Here is a 20,989-nt window from a genome sequence, read left to right as displayed (position 1 = left end):
GGAAAGAAAGACGCCAAAACCCTCATAACACTTTATGAGATTATATTTCATTGTACAACATTGTTCAAGTGCTGCTGCTAAGGTTATGTAGACTAAGAGCATGCAGCAACAGGATTAAAAAATGGCTCAATAATAGCCTTTCATGTGGATGAAATGCTCAACATCTCTTCGTTTTTTACAGCTGTAAAAAGACAATAATGGGCAAATAAATTGTAATATAAAAAAACATGATATAAACAAAACGTGTATGTCCAGTCAAGCAAAATTTGCCACATCCATCACAATTACATCCATACAAAATTAGACTATAAGCTCAAAGGGGAGCTCGTCTCTGTCTCTTCCCCAGTACTGGAGCTTGAGGAAGGGTTTGAACAGGCTGAAGACGCTTGGTCTTTATGGCAGAGAAGGACAGGGGGTCCAAAATGCTGCCAAATCCAGACCCTTCAGAGTTCTCTGTGAAAAGACACGAAAGACAGACACACTTAGTTTGACATTTTGGGAAATACGCTTATTCGCTTTCTGGAGGAGAGTTAGATGAGAAGATCGATATCTCTCGTGTGTCTGTTCGTTAAATATGAAGCTACAGTCAGGAGACTGGAAACAGGTGGAAACAACTAGACTGGCTCTGTCCTAGGGTAACAAAATCCTTCTACCAGCACCTCTAAGACGCACTAATTAACGCATGATATGTGTGTGTGTTTAATCTGTAAAAAGCGGAAGAGAAAAAACAACATTTATGCGCCGGACTATTTATTGGCAGGTAGCAGTAACCTCCTGGTTGGCTGGCGACTGCTTAGTCTAGCACACAACCCCCATAAAACGGCGGATTATCCTTCATACGCTTGGCTTTTTTTCAGATTAAACAAATAAGATATAACATGTTGAGTGAGCTTTAGAGGTGCTGATAGGTGGATTTTGTTACCTTTTGTCAGAGCGAGGCTAGCTGTTTAACCCCTGCTTCCAGTCTTTGTGCTAAGCTAACTGTAGCTGCTGGCTGTAGCCTTATACCTAACAGACACATTTAAGAGTGGTATCAATCTCCTCATCTTACTGTCAGCCAGGAAAAGATCACGCATATTTCCTTAAAATAAGGCCTGGAAAAAGCGTTTTCTTCTATCTCTGTTTTTCTCCTCACCATGAACACCGATCATGTGCTCCAGGATCAGGACCCGCTCGGCCAGGATCTTCAGGGCCTCCCTGAGCTGCTGCACGGCCTCGCCCTGAATAACGCCATCGTGTTTAGTTTAGGACAATTTTTCAAATGAGCTCAGGAGGGAAAGATCCTGTCTCTTACCTCATTCAAACCTTCTCCTGGCTCTCCTTTTGGCCCTGGCGCTCCCTGTGGAAACAGAGTCAAATAATCTGTGTGCGTGTGTGTGTGTGTGTGTGTGTGTGAGTTTGTGTGTGATGCAACACAATAACCTTATACTTACAGGAAGGCCCAGCTCGCCCGCTACACCTGGAGGCCCCTGGTAGAGAAAAAACAGAGAGAGAAATAATTTAGAACTCCTGCTCACACACACACATTTTACCAGCCCCTCGTGCTAATCTACCTCTTCAGCAGATCTCCAATCCTAAATCATGCTAGTAGAGGAAGGGGATCAGGTTTAAAGACAGAGGCCCACTAGAGAGCCAAAGAGAGATAAAAGAGGGGACCCGACATGGCCGCCCCGATTAGTGAGGACTGGCCTTGGACTAGAGGGAGAGAGAAAGAGAGAGAGAGAGAGAGAGAGAGAGAGAGAGAGAGAGAGAGAGGAGAGGATTAGTCACAGCTCAGAGTGAGTCTTTGAAGAAAATCTTGTTCACCTTTAATGTGTTTAAGATTGCATGACAGCTAGGAACCTTTACAAAACGTAGAACAAAAAGCATTTGAATGGTTCATCAGAATCATATATGTTCAGCCAGCCTGCTGATCCAATAACGAGGACAATTTTTAAAACAGCCTCACCCTTTCCCCTGGATCTCCTTTAGGCCCAGGATCCCCAGGCTTGCCTTGGAGGCCTTCCTTCCCCTTATGTCAATAAAACAGAAGAGCGTGTATTAATGATGCCATGTCACACATTCATAAGTTTCATTGATTAACAGATTCAGATACTCACATCTCGTCCCGGCAGACCTGGTATCCCTGCAGGTCCTCTCAGTCCCGGAGGGCCTGTGTAGTGTCGTTCACAAAAACATTCACACATAAGGGGGATGAGTGTCAAAATGTTCAAGTTTGGCTCTGACTATTGTGCAATGTCAAAATTCAATTCAGTTAATTTAACACAGTTTAATTTAATTCAGAAATTACACTGCCCGGTGAGGGAGATTTGTCAGGGCTTATAAAATAAACATTAAATCCCCATGTTATCAATATTTCACTTAAAACCTTCCTTAAATGTAATCGCTTTAACAGTGTTTTCACACGACAAAGTGACATTTTGTACATTTAGTTTGTACCAGTGTTTTTTGAATCTATATAAGGCTCATAATAGTACAAGCTTTGATCCTACACATTTAAAATGTATGTCATGTATGTATGTGTTAAAGTGTCTTTGTTTCTTCTGACGCATTCTCCTGTAAATTAGCACGTTTCCTCTCTTTGGGAACATTGACTGGGATTTAAAATACATTTTTGTGAGTTTAAGCAGTGCTCTGTTGCACTACATGCATTTGAAATGATGGCCCAGCCATTAAGGTCAAAACTTAATCATGACACAACATTAAAAGAGAGAGAGAGAGAGAGAGAGAGAGAGAGAGAGAGAGAGAGAGAGATAGAGAGATAGATAGATAGATAGATACACACACAAATTACATATACTGTAGTTCTGTGGTGTTTGCCTCTAACCTGTGGGCAGGATAGAGTGTACATTCATACCTGAGGGACCGACAGGACCAGTTGGACCAGGAGGCCCGACTATGATTTGAGGAGCAGGGAGAGTTGGATGGACGGGGATCTCCTCTGAGAAAAACAACAGAATTTTAAACAAAAAGTTCTGTTTAACCTTTGCACAAAAGATACTGGAGACTGTAACGGCAGATTAGAGAAAATAAAATCAATACTTGACTCAGGTCATTCAGCGGCAAGAAATGGACTTACAGCTTATCATTTTGACCATGTTTTAATTTAAAATTCCCATATGGTAACACTTATACTTATATCTGTATCTTTTATATGTGGCTATTAAACACTTAGTGTTAACAAAATGAGTTGATTTGACCCCCCCCCAATCTGAAACAGAGCAACCGGCCAAGTACATAGACAGAAATGTTAGCATGAAGTAGATTATATTCAATTCAAAAACATCTTTACAATATAACCATCACAACATGTGTAAATATCAATGTTTTGTACATTTTTGCCTCGTATTGGTGAGAAAAAAACTGTTCTTTGCAAACCTTCCCTCTGTCTCTTAGCACTTAAATGCATCTTGGGCGATCTGAAATACAGACGTAAATGCACCAAAAAGAAAATAAGGACACACTAGACCCCATCACAGTCACACGTAAGGGTGGCCATGGATGCATGCGACCATGTAGTGTAGTGTCAAACACCTATTAAACTATGTACTCTACAGCTCAACAGACCTCCCAAACAGTTGAATTGCATGTGTCAAAATACTTGATTGAGGTTTTGAGGTCTTTCGGGGCAGTGAGATAAACACTCAATGCAAGCAAGTATTTTCTTGTTCTTACACAGTTTCCTCACGGATGTAGTCAAATTAGCAGTTAAAGTCAATCCAAAATGTTGACTTGATGATGTAGTCAAGACCCAATTTCTTTTTGATTTCGAAACACGACCTGGATCTGAAGATCGAAAATCCGCCTCTGCTGCTGTCACCGACTTTGCTTCCTGTGTTTTATGGCTACATCTTGGACATGTCTATAAAATCTTTGTTTCCAACATGCCTTCCCAACAGCTGTTTGCTGCATCCATAGCCCTACTGGGGTCTCCCCATCAGCCTGGGATCCTTTTTTTCAACCTAACAGAAGAGTTTAGACATCAAGGGTCACCAGGCATCAGCAGTCAACAGCAGGATTAAATGCAGTGTGACAGTGATCGTCAGGAGCAGCTGGTCCATCTAAAAGAGGTCCCGTTTAATGGAGCAGTAAACGCTTGGACACGATCTATCTTCATTCAGGAGGTGGAAGTCAGGCCTTGTTCTCAGCATGTAGGATATTTTAAAGTATGCTTGTAAGTACAAGTTTTGTTTTCAACCACAACACACTTCCTCTCCACTTGAACATATGCTCAGAGTCAGTCTCCCCCCCCCCCCATTTTGAGACAGCGCTGTTACATTATGGCTTCAGTCCACAGAAAGGGTCTAGAAGGAGCAGATTTCCCTCTGGAACTAATTTTCTAATGTTACAGTCTCCTCGAGCCTGGCTGCCTCCCCAAGAAACTCCACATGAGTGACAGACTATCTCCTCCCTCGTTTATAGCTAGCCCAGATTTTGGCTCCGGGCCGCGGCCTGTTCCCCCAAACGCAGACTGTCGTGCTGACAGCTAACAAATTAGGCCTGATTTACATCCAGTTGGCCCCCCTCAGCTTACATGGTCCCACAGACCCAAATCTACACAGTTCCAGACCCGCAGACACAGTTCTGGGCTCAGAAAGGCAGACGCAGCCAAAAGCCTAATCGGAGCCAGCAGTCTCCATGAGGTAATGATTATAGCAAGGACTTCTACTGCCTCCCTGTGGTGAAACCAGGTTTTAAATGGGAGAGATATCATTTTTGCACACATGTATATCATATCTATAAGTTTCAAACAATGAGAAATCGATTCATGTTTCACACTGTATGTGTCTTTTTGGGGAGTAGACAAAGAAGTAAAGCTTGTTATAAAGTAAATAAGATGAATAAAAAACATGTCTCAATATTTATATATTTTAAACTATCTGAGCTAATCTTGTGATTTATGTGCGGGTATTTGGCTTCATTGTTGGTGGTGGTGTTAAATGAGGTTGCAGTAAACAGTGGCTAAGCAGCAGCAACACACACGGAAACAATTAAACTAAATCTAAGCCAGCCCTCCGCTGCAGAGAAACAATACCCTCTCCATTACAAATGCAAGTCCTTCACTGAAAGCTAAAGATGCATATTGCTTACTTAAACAGCTACAACATGCTCCACCTGTGTCCCCTTTAAATGATTTCCCATTCATAGAAACCCATCTGGCCTGATCACACAATGATTGCAAAGAGAACAACAGGATGAACATAACTTATGAGATATGTGAGTTTTTGAACGTGGTGAAGCACATGATTCATCAAAATGGAGCTGTGGTTTTGGCATCAACTCAGACAAACCGAAAATGCTTGAATGGATTTACAATTGTTCTTGTGTCAGAATTCAACCATGTCTGTAACATTGACTTCTCATTTAAGGCCATCTGGAACAATTCAGCCCTAAGTCACTGTAAAAGAGTCAATTTGAGGTGGAACAGTCCGCTCACCTTGATTGTCCACGTAAAAATTGTCACCGCGCACTCGGACGGGAGAGGAGATCGGCCCCGGAGGACCCGGCGGGCCAGGAGGGCCGGGGAGACCTATAACCCCCGCTACACCTCTGTCCCCCTTTGGGCCTGAGCACCAAAGTAAAATACATCAATCAATCAATCAGTCAATCCGTCATGTTAAACAAGTGTCAAATGTGAGAGCTTTTTCAAACCATCTTCATATGAGCAGATGACACTCAAAGGTCTCATCATGATATTTTACCAGTGGGTCCAGGGAAGCCTGCTCTTCCAGCCGGACCTGGAGGTCCAACAGAACCTGGATGCCCTGGTGGTCCGATGGGCCCTGGAAGCCCTCTGCCTCCCGGTGCTTAAAAAAAACAAGAGCCAGTCAGAGTCAAATGTAGAGTGAAAGGAATAGTTCACTCCTTTTAAGATTTGTTTTTTGGGGTATTTTTAGGCCTTTATTGACAGGACAGCTGAAGAAATGAAAGGGGAGAGACATGCAGCACAGGGCCGCAGGTCGGAGTCAAACCCAGGCCCGCTGCGTCGAGGAGCAAATCTCCACATATGGGCGCCCGCTCTACCAACTGAGCTATCCGGGCGCCCGGAATAGTTCACTCCTAAAATCATTTAAAAAGGGCACTGCAGCGTTTTATGAGCTTGACTCATACTAGGGACTAAAAGTCCAGATATCTCAGCCTGTGCTGCTTCAATTTCTTTAACTTTTTGTTGTTGTTGTTATAAATCTCTCTCTCTCTCTCTCTCTCTCTCTCTCTCTCTCTCTGTGTGTGCAATCCTATATTGCTGGAGTACCACTTTAACCTTCGTACTATTTCTCAGCGCCTCACCAAAGTACTAAAGATAGTAAAATAAAATAAGTGAAAAATAAATTAAATGTCCATTATATTTCCCAACATCCACCAAATCATGAGCATCAATAATCTATTATTCATTTAAACTGTGTTACTGTAGGCCGAAAAGTACAAGATGTTCTGTGCTAACCCTCTTTAGAACAAGCACAACCAGACAAATAAAGCCAGGCCCACAGTGTAATCATTTAACATTATGATTGAGGGGTGTGAGTAGCCATATGTACAGTTATTCCAACAAACTTCATCAGAGGCTTGATTTAAATAGCAGTGAACTAATTCCTTTAATCATCTCTAAATATTGAAACTGCATTTACTGTTGATTAATTCAAATATGCTCATTAAGATATCAACCAAATAGGATTGCTTTGTGCACTGGGCCTTTTTCTTTTACAGACATTAAAACAGCTTTTCTCCACTACATCTTTTAGAATAGTTTGTCGTGATGCTTTGACACCTGGTGTCAGGTATGATGGAGGTCCAATAGGAGTGGGTTGGGGTGCATCCACCTCGTTGTCTGTTGAGCCCTCTAGTAAACTGCTGACTGTCGGCAGGGATGAACGTCCCTTTTCTAACAGCTTGATCTGGAACAAGAGCAGCAGATTTCAGACACACCTGCACTCTGTGTGTATAAAGTCATCTGTGTACAATGGTTAACAAAGTCGTCTTCAAATAACTCATGAAGACAGGCATCAGGGGATCCTCGTTACCTTTGATTCAACTGCATTTATTCTGCTGTTCATGTTGATGAAACTGGTACAGTTCAAACACTCTGTAAGAAAGAAAGACAGACAAGGATGAGTTTAGTTTCCAGGTATAGCTTCTTCTTCTACTCCTCCATCTGTCTTTTCCTTTCTTTCTGTCTCTGCCTCGTCTCTTTCATCCCTGTTTCTTTTTTTCATCCTGGCACCATCAGTAGTATCTCTCTATCTCACACTGAGCAGGTCAAGCCAAGATACACAAGAACAATGTCCATCAAACCAGACCCAGGAATTTATTAGGAATTCCTCCTTAAATCATGTCACTCACTCACAGAGTAAATATTATCAGTCCTCTCACTCTTGCTGACACACACACATACACACACACACACACCTGGCGCACACCTGCTTGTCTCCTGACTTGGCATGTTTCCCGTCTGTCTGCCCACTCGCAGTGATGACCTGTATGCCCTCACTCACACCCTCCTCCAGATACCAAAATCATTAACTGTGTGTAGCACATGGAAACACAGACACACACACATACATCACATACATCACACACATCACACACATCACACACATCACACACACACACACACACACACACACACACACACACACACACACACACACACACACACACACACACACCTCCATCCATATACTTCACTGCCATTTCCAAATGTCAAGAAAGATACAGAACAATATTAAGATTCATTTAGAGCCGTGCTCCTGTCCAAATGGTGATTCTAAGTCCAATAGTCACTCTCTTTTAGCTCTGTTTTTGGTCACCACCAACTCCTGAGGGAATTATCTCTCTCTTTAGCAGCTAAATGATGCTTTATGTTCACCAGCTAGTCACTAACTTTGTCTGTCTGCTGTTTGGTGGTGAGTCTGTAGCTTTTTGCAGAAAATAGCTGCTTGGTGCGGCCAATCAGAGTGATTAGAGTGAACCAAAACAAGACAGTTGCGGCGCAGAAAACCAAAACAATTAGCTAAAAGACGATGACACGCTCTTTAGAACTGAGGGAATAATTATCTATATTATTATAGCATCATTATATCTTCACTAGGATGGGTTTGCCACAAAAAGGGTAGCAAAGTCGGTACGTGTTGATGGACTAATGCATTGCAAGCATCAGTTGAATATAAAATATTGAATAATGCCAGACTTATAAGAAACAGAATTAACACTTTTGGGGGAAAAAAGGCACTTTTGCTTATTTTTTCAGGTTTCTTGAATTCATTTTTGCTGTCAACACCTGCAAAATATGTATGTGCCTTATTGAAGTTCTTGTTTGTGAGTGACTATCCGTGTTATCTTCAGTCTGTTTTGAAAACTTTGGTGATCTCTGACACAAATTATACCCTTCTAGCGACAACTAAACCGCAGATACCTACACATTTCTGGCTGTGCTGCAATTTTGGATCCTTTACATGAGCCCAAATTCAAAATCCAAAACACAGAATAGCACTTTATAGAAAAGCCCAGTATTTGTTCTAAATGTGAGCCTTCCTCTGGTCTATGGCTCATAAGAAGTCTGGAATGTCAGCTGTCAGTCCTACAGACGGGACCCACCCACATTGTGGTCATAGCAGGGATCTCTAGACAACTGGTGCTTATAAATAACTAACAACAAAAATGACCCAAACAGCTCTGGTTTGCCTAAATCAGCGTCTCTGACCACAGCACACAGGGTACTAATGGCAACCGCTGAGGTTTCTGCTTCACTGAAATAGGACAGGGTGAACGTCTGTGCTCTGTCTGTTTGTGTCTACATGTACATCCAGTCCAGTGGTGTGTCGGTCTGCGTGGGTGTGGCTTTTCAATGCCTCGCTTCAAAATAATCTTGAATCTCTGGAGTGCAGCCACAAACGGAAACAACAATCAACAGCTCAACCCAAAAAACACATTCCTTAGGATTCATCAACCCAAATACTAAGAGCTGTTCAACCATAAAGACCCCACATGAGTTTGTTGTGACTGACTGCACTGAAGTTTCTCCAGAGACTACACCAAGGACATCAAAGCACAACAGCTCAACAGCCTCCACAGTAATTCATCATCAGCCAAGAGGAAGTCTCCACCCACTGACACACTCTTTCTCGGTTATATACAGTACATCAATCTGTGATGCATTCCAACAGTTATTCTGTGATGATGTGATGACATTTAGTTTTTAGCGGTGTGTGGCTCTGGGAATGGCAACGTCGGTCTTTGAGTTTGCCAGAAGGGCCACCACTTTGGTCCTGACTGAAATATCTCAACAGCTATTTAAAAAAGGTACAGTAGGTAAGACTTATAAAACAAAATTTCTGTCATATTTGCTGAAACTGACCCATGTTCCAGTGGAACTACATGAAGTAGGTAATTAAAAAAAATAAAAGAATCCAGCCCCTCTGGCACCACCTACAGCCTGTAGTGTGATTTGCAAAAATCCACAGCTCCCTGTTCAGATGCACCAATCAGGGCCAGGGGGGTTGTCTAACTGCTTGTCAATCACTGCTCATGCACACGCATTAATTCTCCCTTGTGGGGGAAGGGGCTTAGGAGACCGTTTTGGGCTTTAGCAGAAAGGGGGGAGTAACTGAGAAGTTGTCGATGTTCAAATTTTTTGGCTATGTCCTGGATCTTCACAATCCTACCTACAGCACCTTTAATGGACTGCCATGGAATTTTGTAAAGACGAGAGGGATTGTCTTGAAATTTGGAGGATGAATCCTACTGGCTTTGGTGATCCCTTGACTTTTCCTCTAGTGCTACCATGAGATTCACGTTTGTGATTCTGAGTGAAATGTCAACAAGTGATGGATGGATTGCTTTGAACTTTGGTATGCATATTCATGCTCCTCTTGGGATGAATTGTAACAACATTGGTGATTGCTTAACTTTTCATCTAGTGCCATCATCAGGTCAAAATTTCACTTTGTCCAATACTTTAGTTTATGAACAAATACGTGCAAAACTAAAGACATTCCAATAAGCCTCAGCTGCAGTTTGTGTGTAGTTTTTGTAGTTTGTAAATGTAAACATCACATTCATATTTGTAATGATGCAAATTACAACATATGTCTAAATAAAGAACAGTACCTTTTCCTTGATGATTGTTTTTTTGTTCTGTTTTTAGCAGCCATTAGGGAACACCCTTTCCCATAAGACCCTAGGCCATTAGTCATGGCTCGACAAAAAAGTCCATGGACGGGTCAGGGGGCCGCGGCGAGTTCAAACATATCTGTAATAACAGCAGGACAGACAGGACTAAACAATCTAGATGTTTTAGTCAGCAGAGATTACAGCTAAAAAGTTGAAAAAATTATACATGTGGATGAAACCAAGTTACTATGACGTAGGTATCTGCTCTGCCACACTGTTAAATTTTTATAGGTGTAGTTTCTTGCATGCTCACAAATTAGGCGTGTAATTCCTATTATAAAGTTCTGTAGTGGATGCAGATTTGTCATAGAATATTAAAATTAAACAGCCGTAACACACTGTTCAGAAAGACCGATGAAAGAAATACTCAATGGAGGGATTGCATTGAGTTACAGAAGCTAGTGGAACAGGACTCTCATACCTGCTAAATATCAGCATGTTAGTATTGTCATTGTGCACATGTTAGCATGCTGACATTAGGATTTAGCTCAAAGCAACAAACAAACAAACAAACAAACAAACAAGTAAATGCAGTTGGAAAGATTGATTGTGACAGTGTAGCACTTCCACTCAAGATTCATCATAGCTGCTTTGCTGTATGGTCAACTGACAATGAAATAAGCAAAGCTGCCCCGTCCATGATGGTTTTCTGCTCCTCAGACACTGAAGTAAGGCTACTCTTCCTCGTCACTGCTAATGAGCTAACTTTTTCAATCCTCATCTCTTGTCCAACAAGAGCCAGAAAAAAAGCAGCCATACCATGTTATGTCATAAACACACACCACAGGAAAACACCAGAACTCAGTCAATCTGCCATAAATGTGAACCAAAGCATCAAGGTGGTGGGCAGGATTTCCATCTCTGCAGTTGGAATTTAATTATGTTGGGTAAGAAAACCAAACTTCCGCTGTGCTCGAGCTGATGTTTAGAACGGGACCGCAGCTATTGACTCTGTTTGGATCCATAATTACACCATGGCAACATAAGACAGAGTTATTTTTCTTGGATTGCACTCAGCTCATGGGAAAGATTCAGGATTGTGTTGTCTTTAGTGTGAAGCCAAATAAACAGGAGGAATTGGGAACTTTTTTCTGCTCCAAAGAGAAGTCAAGGAAGGGTGTGTGTGTGTTTGAGCAGTTTTGTTTTTTAATTGTCTTTTTTTATTCACAAGAAATACATAGCAATTGCAATTTTGAAAGACAAGTGAAGCTGATTTAAAATGACCACAAAGGAAAGCCTTATGTGATAAGCTCAATTGTTAAGTCTGGCGATTAAAACTGATAGACTAGAGCAGAGCTCCTGGCGAAGCATAAAAGATAAAAAATATAAATAAGATTAGAAACTCTTGAAAGATAAATCTTGATTTAAAGATCATTGGAACCAAAACACAGAGCATATTTTCATCATAGCAAACTATTAAAAAAAAACACAGACTTGTTTGTTCAATCATCCCTTCCATTATTGTGTCTACAGTAGCCTGCAAGACAGCACAGGATATTTTGGCAAGAGTGTAAGTCAGACTGTGGGCATCGTCTGTTGAGACAGCTACATTTCGTACATTAGAGCTGGATATAGATCAAATAAATTACTCAGTTTTTACACACACACACACACACACACACACACACACACACACACACACACACACACACACACACACACACACACACACACACACACACACACACACACACACACACACACACAGACACACACACACCCTTAACCACAGAACAAATCGTGACGCACACAGCTGGGGACAGCCATTTCATTGCCACTAAACACTCGCTCCATCTGTATTTGTGAGCAGGACAGAAGGATGATGTATTGAAACATCTTCTTGGACCATCTTAAGAGTCTCTGTCACATCCCCAAGATACACAGTGTGTGTGCCCAATATGTAAGCTGTGTGTGTGTGTAGACCACAGTTGGCTATCCAAAAGCTGGCTGTGTCCCAGGAGCCTGTTGTGTGTCGGCCCCAGCCAAGTGGTCAGCTATTGCTGGCATGAACAAGAAGAACAACTGGCACACACACACACACACACACACACACACACACACACACACACACACACACACACACACACACACACACACACACACACACACACACACACACACACACACACACACACACACACACACACACACACACACACACAGCGGTTGCTGGTGGAGGATGGTGAACAGAGCCTTTTTTTGAAATCCAAGATGTCTAGTAGTCCACAGTGGGACAATCTTACCATGATGCCAACTGACAGGCCACACACCATTTCTTTGAACTGAAGCTTTGCAACATTTAAAAAGTATGAAATACTTGGCAATTAATGGAATTTCCCATTACATTTGATGCATTCATGCAGAGCAAAGTACAGTCAACAACTAAATAATGGACTTCAGAAGCACAATGAGGTGCCGTTATAAATCTCACATTCCTGCTCACAAAATGCTGCTACATGTAGTCATGAAACAATGACAAACTGAATCTCTTCCAATCCAATCTCTGACACACTAGCTACACATTAGTCACAGATAGAGACGGATGGCCCTGCTGGTGCACAGGCACACAGTCATCGGCATGCTATGAGATGATGTGTGAATTTGATGAAGAGAGACGATCGCACGGTGATCGGCTGAAATCAGGGCAACATTTTTGAGATTTAAATGCAGCGGTGTCTGATGAAATAAAGAGAATGAAAATGATGGAGACACATTAGACAGAGAGAGGAAGAGCGGCAGAATATCCCCTGCTTACAAGTCATATCGGAAATATCGTAAGTATGAGATGACAGCACACAATACAGAATTCTCTATGAGCCCTGATTTTCGGAGGCTGGAGCATGTGAAAGAAAAGTAGAGATTATGGAAGTTGTAAAGACAGCAGAGATTAACTGTTGGTAATGTATAATGTTTGATGTAAATTGGAGTGTTAATGTTTTCGTTTTTAGGGCTTGAGGGTTTTTTGGTCGATTGATATAGAGAGAAATATCAAACTGTCGGATGGACTCATTAAATTTGTATCAAGCAGGTATGATTCCCAGAGGAAGACTCTCACCGACTTTGGCGATCCCTTGACTTTTCATAAAGTCTCTAACTATTGGATGGACACTTTTCCTCTAGCACCATCATCAGGTCAAAATGTATCTAATACTTTAGTTTATGACCAAGTACATGAAAAACACTCGGAGAGCCCAGACCACCGGCAAGAACAACACCCTATCTTGCAATGTTAAGGAAAGGGAAGAATAATTTGTGTATCCGCCCAGTCATTTTCATCCGCTTCCAAATGCAATAGGTTCTTCCTTGGCTCGTGCTAGCCCATTACAGCAAGTTTCATGAAAATCTGACAAGTAGTTCTGTACTGCTGACAGAAAAACAAACAAACCGAAAACATATCCTCCTTGGCGGATGTAACATAAGTCATAAGTCTCAGCTGCACTTTGTGTTTAGTAAATACAAAATTATTAAAATAGTTTCCCATGGTTATATACCTGCATATTAACACAGTAATTGAGAGCATGTTAGCATTTACAGAGAAGCAAGCATGGCTGTAGACTCACAGTCTTGCTTGTATTTTGTGCACTACTTAGCAGCACTAGTGTTAATATGAGAAGCCACCACAAACAATAGTGGTTTGTTTCTTAGCAAAAAAGAGAAATACACATCCTTACACATTAACAGGCCCTTGGCCTGTCCAATCTTCACAGACACATTTGGCTCTTATCGACCTCAGAAACCTTTCTGGAACCTTTTTTAGGAACTCAGGAACTTTACCTGCTTAACTCAGCATAAACAGATGTGTGGAGTTGCAGACAGAAAGACAGAGGGACAAATGGAGGCAGGAAGACCCAATGATAAGCTGATGACAGAAATGAAAAACCACAGAAGGAGCATGAACAGAGCGTCATCCATCAGGCAGATTAGACCAGGACCGGGAACAGCTGAGCTATCCCATAGCTCCCAGCAGGTCAAAGGGTACTGTTGACCTATATTTGAGCACAACCAGGGATGTAACAGAGACATCAGTCATATCCTCAATCTGCAGAGGTCTGGAGGGGCACGTGTGGGTTATGGTTCTGTTTTATCACTTTACTCTAAGGAGAGGAGAGCGGCAGATCTAAAGGACATAGGAAGTTAGATAAGTGGAAAGCAGCAAGGAGTATAGAAGATAAAGAGACTAGCAGTGTCAAAAAAAAAGCAAGGGCAAATGAGCAAAGGCCTGCAAGGGGATGAGAGCAGATAATAAAATGGAAAAATAAAAGAGTTCTAAAGTTATTTTTGAATGATATAATATAGCCGTTGCTCTGGATAATCCCTACAACAGTGGGCTTTAGCACACTTCTTCCTCATCCAGCTGCAGAGGGGAAACAGTGACTCTAGCAGCTTCAAAGCTGTAGCATTAACAAATTAGCACATTTGACATCCTAAGCCTTTAGCCACATTTTCACTTCTTTAAATCAAATCCTGTGCTGTCACACCCAGCATTAAACTTTGTTAAACTTATTTTGCATGAGATCAAGGGTTAGCACTCTCATCAGGGGAGGTCCCAGCACTTAATCTTTTTAGACGAGGCTCCCTCACACACAGACGTTACCTACAATCCCTCCTGTTAATATGATCATGTGTGCTGTGGGGTGCTGCTGTGATGAGGCAGGGAGGAGGGGGCAGGGACCAACTGCAGGGAAATTACGAACACATTTCTCCCAAATGTGTTCCATGCCGTCATGTGTTAGCACGACTCTGCTGAAAGCAAAATGTAAATCTTGAGATGCACTGTACAAAGCCAGCACAAACCAGACTGTCAAAAATATTGACAGGTCAGGGTGTCAACCAAATGTATTCAGAAAACACCCACTTTCCATTAGCAAAGACTGAAAAATGCAAGCTTTGCGAGCAGCTCGGCCTTAGGCCACGAGCTCCCTGATATTTCAGAGTGTTTTAAAGTTAAAAAAACAAGAAGCTTAACGCAGAGGACTTGTGAGGGCCAAAAGCACCTGGGAAAAACCTTGCCATTGCACATTTAATGAGTGATTCATTAACCAGCTCATACGACAGCATAATTTTTTCAGATTTGTGCAGATTTAAGTGCTAAATGTCTAACATTGTAAGCGCTGCCACTCATGCTTATTGTCATTGTTGCAGATTCTTTTCTCAGTTTATTGTTGGATTCCCTTTATGAGTCAAAACAAAGAAAGCACTTCTCACATCACAGTAGGGGTGTAAGAAAAAAATCAATACACTTGAATAGCGCTATATTTTATTTTGCAATACTGTATAGATTTTCTTTTTTTACGTTAAAAAATATTCATGTAAGACAGTGGTTCACGTTGATGTTGTGTTTAAACCCCCTACTGCTAGATGGCTATGCTGAGACGCACCACTAGTGTCCTTGCCTAACAGTGCCTAGCAGTACCTGACTTTTTGCTACAAGCTAACAATGTAGCTATGGCTGAACTTTGGTCAACTTTAGCATATAAAAATTGGCTCACTAAGAACCTGTGAACCACAATCCCAAACTGGCAGTTTGATTTTCTGTGTACTGAATTGTTTACATAAAGTAATCTTCTTTGACTTTTATGAACATCATGTCTTTTTTTAAATATTAGTTTTTCTAAAATTATACTTTAAAAAATCCCAATATATCGCCTTACGCACAGTGTCGAAATATATTGCAATATATTGAATCGTGATCCATGTATCGTGATACATATCGTATCGCCAGATTCTTGCCAATACACAGCCCTACATCACAGCAGACCAAATTTAAATTTTGGTCTCCCCCTATTTTCAGAGTTTTTCTAGAAGTGATAATGGTAAGAAAGGTATTAGACAGAGAGACGTAAACAACAAGAGTGTGTGAGGAGGTGAGAGAAACAAGCATCTCCTCAGCTTACACAGACTTAACCTTGACCTAGCTGCCTTAATGTGCTCTGTGTCTACGTCTCTGAGGGCCTTAGGGGCCTCTGAAGTGGAGCCAGAACCACATCAAACTAAAGCCAGAGGTGATGTCATCTTCATTGGTTAAGGCTGTCCTCTCTTGCTCTGATAAAACAACTGGCTCAAAGTCCCCACTGCAGCAGTTTTGTGCCACACAGAGCCGCATGTACAGTGTTTGCCGAGTGACATAAAGACACAAGGATCAATGCAGAAACAAACACAAACTAAATTCTGTTACCAACTAAAATTGTCCACACAGGAATAGTTTGACATTTTGGGAAATATTCATATTTGCTTTCTTGCCCAAGAGTTAGATGAGAAGATTGATACCATTCTCATGTTTGTGCAGTAAATATGACGATAACATCAACAACCATTTACCGTAGCTTAGCATAAAGACAGGAAACGGGGGGGAAACAGTTAGCATGGCTCTGTCCAAAGGTACCTAAACCGTAGACTGTATATAAAGATGGACAACTTGACTGCTCCCCAAAAGTGAAGCCAAAACATCTTGATTGCCCCCTGGTGGCTTGCCGCAGAATACGTCAAAAATCCCGCCCTAACCCAATCACTACTGCAAAGACTCTGGCTCCAAAATTACAAGATGGCAGCGCCCGTTTTAGTAATATTTTAGCTTCACTTTTGTACAGTGGGAGGAAGTGAAATAGAATAGAGTTCATGATATCAATGCGTTCTATTGTGATCTTATGACCTCATGAGGAGCAAGATTTCAGATCTGAGTTTTAATTTTCTCAAAGGCAGAGCAGGATACCCAGGGCTCGGTTTACACCTATCGCCATTTCTAGCCACTGGGGGACCATAGGCAGGCTGGGGGGAACGCATAGTAATGTTAAAAAACCTGAAATTTTCATGCCATGGGACCTTTAAACGTGATTTAAACCAAATATAGCTTCATTTTGATGATTTAGGGAAACCTGTATTAGTTATGTAGTTGATCCTTAGAAGGGCTTTTGTTTTGAAATGCTTAAAAAACCCTCAGACATTCTTAAATATGATGCATGACTTCTTTTCACAACTGTCCTACCTTCAAAGTTTGTGGTGTAACTTTAAAATGTTTTCCTGTGGCATTATTATGAAGAACAACCATTATTTCCATGACATACACTTTTAGTGTATCTGAATTCACCTACTTAGGTTAATCTACATGAGGAAAACCAGTCTTTGTTTCGGAGCTGTAGCCTGATCTTAGCACCGTCACGTATGTTACAAAGACCTCGTGGAGGAGTGTCCTGCTCATTAATCTCAGTGGGGCCACTTTCCCACAGAATCGGCTCTCTGCTTCGCTGCCGTCTGGGCAGCTTGCAGCAACTGGAGCCCTGTGGGACAGAAACACTCCTCATTACACTTCACTTTTCCCTTCTTCTTCTCTTGCTACACAGCTGTTTCTGCACTGCCAATTTTAACACCTTGTAGTTTCTCGTGCACTCGTCCTAACTTTTCCCCCTCAGTGTCCTCTCATTCTCTGCCAGCTCTACCTCCTCTCCTCAGTGTGATGCAGACTGTCAGTGACCAGCCTCTGTCTTTCAGGTCTGCTCACTGAGTCCGTGGCCTCCTGTCTCTCCATATGGAGGCAATTTCCCTCCTGCTCAATAGCGATTAGAACTTGCAAATACATTTCAGCAAACGTTAAATAAACAGCCAGATTACTTCTTCACACTCCTGCAACCACTTTGGTCTCAAGTGAACCATAATCTCTGGCAGTACAGACTAAGCGGATGTAGCTATGTGTTAATCTTTGTGTGGAATAATATCCACGGCTGGGCAAATAATGGTTTCCAAAGGCTTTGTAATAATGTCTGTTTATTCCATTAGTATTACTGTGTTTTCTTAACCCGTGGTAAATATTTGCCCTCCAAGTGCAACAATGAATAATTTTTGCAAAATGGAACAAGGTGTGGTAATTATGACAAATAAGCAAAGCTTTCTCATTGAGGTAACTGTTAATCTTGGATAAATGTGGACCGACCAGGCCAGTGTTTTTTTAATGGCGCGCACACAAATTGCTGGATTGCCCAACCCCAGAAAATCTAAACATTGCTGAATGTACTAACTTATTTTAATAGAATACTGTTAAAATAACTCTGCATTTTAAATGACTCTTTCTGAGCCAATGCAGCCACAATGTTCAAAATACAATATGTGAAAACATGTTTGTCCGTGTGCTTGTGAGCAGTGGACACATACATCTGAACGTAGACATTTATATAAAAACAGCAGAGTTAAGGCAGCCCAACATTAGACCTCCATCCACCCTCACAGTCTGTTTCTTCAGGCTGACTGTGGTGTCTCGCCCCTGGGTGAAAGTTTTGGTCTTTACTGGGCTGAGAGTCTGCGGTCTGTGGTATCTAGGAGCAGCGCTGCCCATCATGAGACATACTACCTCACACTTTACAAGCTGCCTTGCTGGACGTTCCTCTGAGCTTTTTTTCATTCATTCTTTGACTGCAACAGCCATGATGATAATCAGAGAGAGTAAACTGCCTCTGTGCTGAGTGAAGATACACACGTGTGCAAAGAAAGAAGAGATACAGAGCGAGACAGTGATGTGTTTGTGATCCTCCTTCCAGACACAGAAGTGTCTTGAATGCACAGCCGTAAAAGAAAAGATACAAAACCGCAGGGCACAGGATCCCTTTCAACTGTTGTTTTACAGCAGTCCGTGCTCCCAAAAGTAATCCAAAACAGGCTTTGAATCTTAATTTGAAACAACTTTACGATCATTTCAAAAGGCCAACTGCTGCACTGAAACACACTATTAGCGAGCTAACCAACAGTACACCACCAAACGTAAAACAAGGCACTGATGTGGGTAAAGCTGCTCAAAAGACACAAATGGGTCAGGGCAAAACACCTTTATTTCAGTCCTTGCGAGACCACATTCTCCCCGACAACATGTGAAAGAAAAGGAAAAAAAGCACAGACAAGAAACTCACCTTCACGACACTCTTCTCCCACAAAGCCTGGACAGCATCTCCACTCCAGTGCAGTCACCTGCTTGTAGGTAATCTTGAAGGATGGCCTGATCAGCGTCCTGTAGCTGGAAAACAGCACAGGGACACTGATTTCAAAGGCAATCATGTAGCTACATGCAAACATAGATGTACAAATGCACAGACATGATCAAACTGCCACATATTAATGTCTGATTCTATGAGTATTTTTGCCTTTTTTTGACGGTGGACAGTAGAGTGAGGATGAAAATGATGAGAGAGGCAACATTGCAACTATATGTACTTTATTTGAATATTTCTATTTCATGCAACATTGTACTTCTAATCCACTTACGGATTTAGAAACCTTTAAAAGGCTTAAACAATTAATTATGCTGATAATACTTCTAATGTGAATGCTTAGTGTTGCATTAATAGAATTACTTACTACTAAATATTATTCTACCAACATTTTCAATCAGAGAAATGGTGAAAATCAGGGTTCAAAATTAGCACCGTTTACAAGCCAAATGCTGAGGAAATATGCAAGTGGCTGGTAGATTTGCATCACTCACCACCAAGTTAATTTTGAAGCCTGGTGAAAATATGGTAGAACAGAGGCCCCATGCCTGTGCTTGCCAAGGGTCCAAATCACTAGATCTGACCCTGCCACCATGCAGCAGGACTCCCCATTCCAACCCCATTCATGCACCAGCATCACAGACAACTGAAAGAGCTGACGGGAGAATACGACTTGGCTGATAAGTGTGAGGACTCTGAGGCTACCTGATGACTTTGGAGCAGGGTCCAGGCCACCGGCAGCCCTGGAACACTCTCTGCACTGTGGTTTCTGTCCCGTTGTGCACCTGGCAGGACACTGTTCTCGAAACAGTATACTGACACCAGTTCCTAAAATAGAATTAAAAAGATGTCACACTTATAAATAATACGCTAATATACGAGAGAAATCAGACACAATCAATGTCAATAGGACATGGTGTGAAAATGTGAAGGAAAAAACAAATTTATTGGATAGAGCTGCAAATTTGACATCAACGGGATTACATGTGTAAAACATCTGCAGTGCAAAACCTTCAGTGCATGTGCTCACCTGAGTTGGGTACGGGACCCGGTACCTGGCGGTCCAGTGCTGCCGCTCTGTTCCGATTTGATGCGCTGCCGCTGCAGAGTGATGCCTGGATAGTGATAAACAAACCCTGTTCCAAGCAAAGGACAGACTAAATGTATCCACATGGACAGCGCATACAGAAACGACAAAGCCATAATCTCCTTTTGATTTATCCCTGACAGAGATATCCCCAAATGACCACGATTTTCAAGTCGATGCTGGAGTTATAAATCCCTCTTTGACAGATATACAGTATCTGAAGTAGAATGGGGTAAGAATGCCTAAGCAAACCCCGCTAAAACCATTAAAGAGTTGGTCATTTTGTCTTCCCGAGGAGAAACAAACTGGCACTCTCACGAGCCCAAAATGAATGACACCCAGCCTCTTCCTATAGAATAATGCGGTTTTCTGACGTTTGACATCTAGCCGAGGACTGAGGAGTCAAATATCCAGTGTGCGTAAAAAGCGCGCTGAGTGTGAGGGCTGGAGACGGAGTGCGTAAAAGCGCATCTGGTCCCGATCGAAAAACCACGACCCTTATGTCGTATGATGTGAATGTGATGGCCAAAAGTGAATTCATAGTTACTGAACTATGTCGCAGTGTCTCTCTGTCTCTTATGTCTATTTATCTATATTCTCTTCACTCCTTGATGATTTAATGAACATAAGCCAAGAGGTAACAAAGACAGATAGTAGCGAAGACATTAGGATTTTAGTCTCTGTTCGTTTTCATCACTTTGTCAAACAGCAGGATACTTTTCATTTCGGAGATTAAACTAACCTGTGGAAATTCATTGCAGATACA

General features: G+C 41.8%; 1 protein-coding gene across 1 annotated transcript; it reads right to left on the bottom strand.

Moving 5' to 3' along the window:
* Positions 1-18: 18 nt before the first annotated feature.
* On the bottom strand, positions 19-20,685 carry LOC120573710 (collagen alpha-1(XXVI) chain). Its single transcript, XM_039823629.1, has 14 exons — positions 20,167-20,685; positions 19,842-19,964; positions 19,059-19,162; positions 7,020-7,081; positions 6,767-6,893; positions 5,703-5,807; positions 5,438-5,566; positions 2,858-2,941; positions 2,100-2,152; positions 1,949-2,011; positions 1,434-1,469; positions 1,295-1,339; positions 1,136-1,220; positions 19-453 (listed from the first exon to the last, which is right to left on the bottom strand). The coding sequence occupies exons 1-14, from the start codon at positions 20,337-20,339 to the stop codon at positions 314-316; spliced, it is 1,329 nt and encodes a 442-aa protein (XP_039679563.1). The 5' UTR covers positions 20,340-20,685; the 3' UTR covers positions 19-313.
* Between the last annotated feature and the right edge of the window lie 304 nt (positions 20,686-20,989).

Source organism: Perca fluviatilis, chromosome 2 (assembly GCF_010015445.1).
Source record: "Perca fluviatilis chromosome 2, GENO_Pfluv_1.0, whole genome shotgun sequence".
In the NCBI taxonomy this organism is placed as follows: domain Eukaryota; kingdom Metazoa; phylum Chordata; class Actinopteri; order Perciformes; family Percidae; genus Perca; species Perca fluviatilis.
Note: the sequence above shows the minus strand (reverse complement) of the source record. Positions and strands in the feature narration are given on the sequence as shown.

Excerpts from the sequence above, each read along its gene's own strand:
- LOC120573710 (XM_039823629.1), bottom strand. The coding sequence starts at position 20,339 with ATGGCTTTGTCGTTTCTGTATGCGCTGTCCATGTGGATACATTTAGTC. Across the intron at positions 19,965-20,166 it reads GGGTCCCGTACCCAACTCAG|GAACTGGTGTCAGTATACTG; the intron begins GTGAGCACATGC and ends ATTCTATTTTAG. Across the intron at positions 5,808-6,766 it reads TCCATCATACCTGACACCAG|CACCGGGAGGCAGAGGGCTT; the intron begins GTGTCAAAGCAT and ends GTTTTTTTTAAG.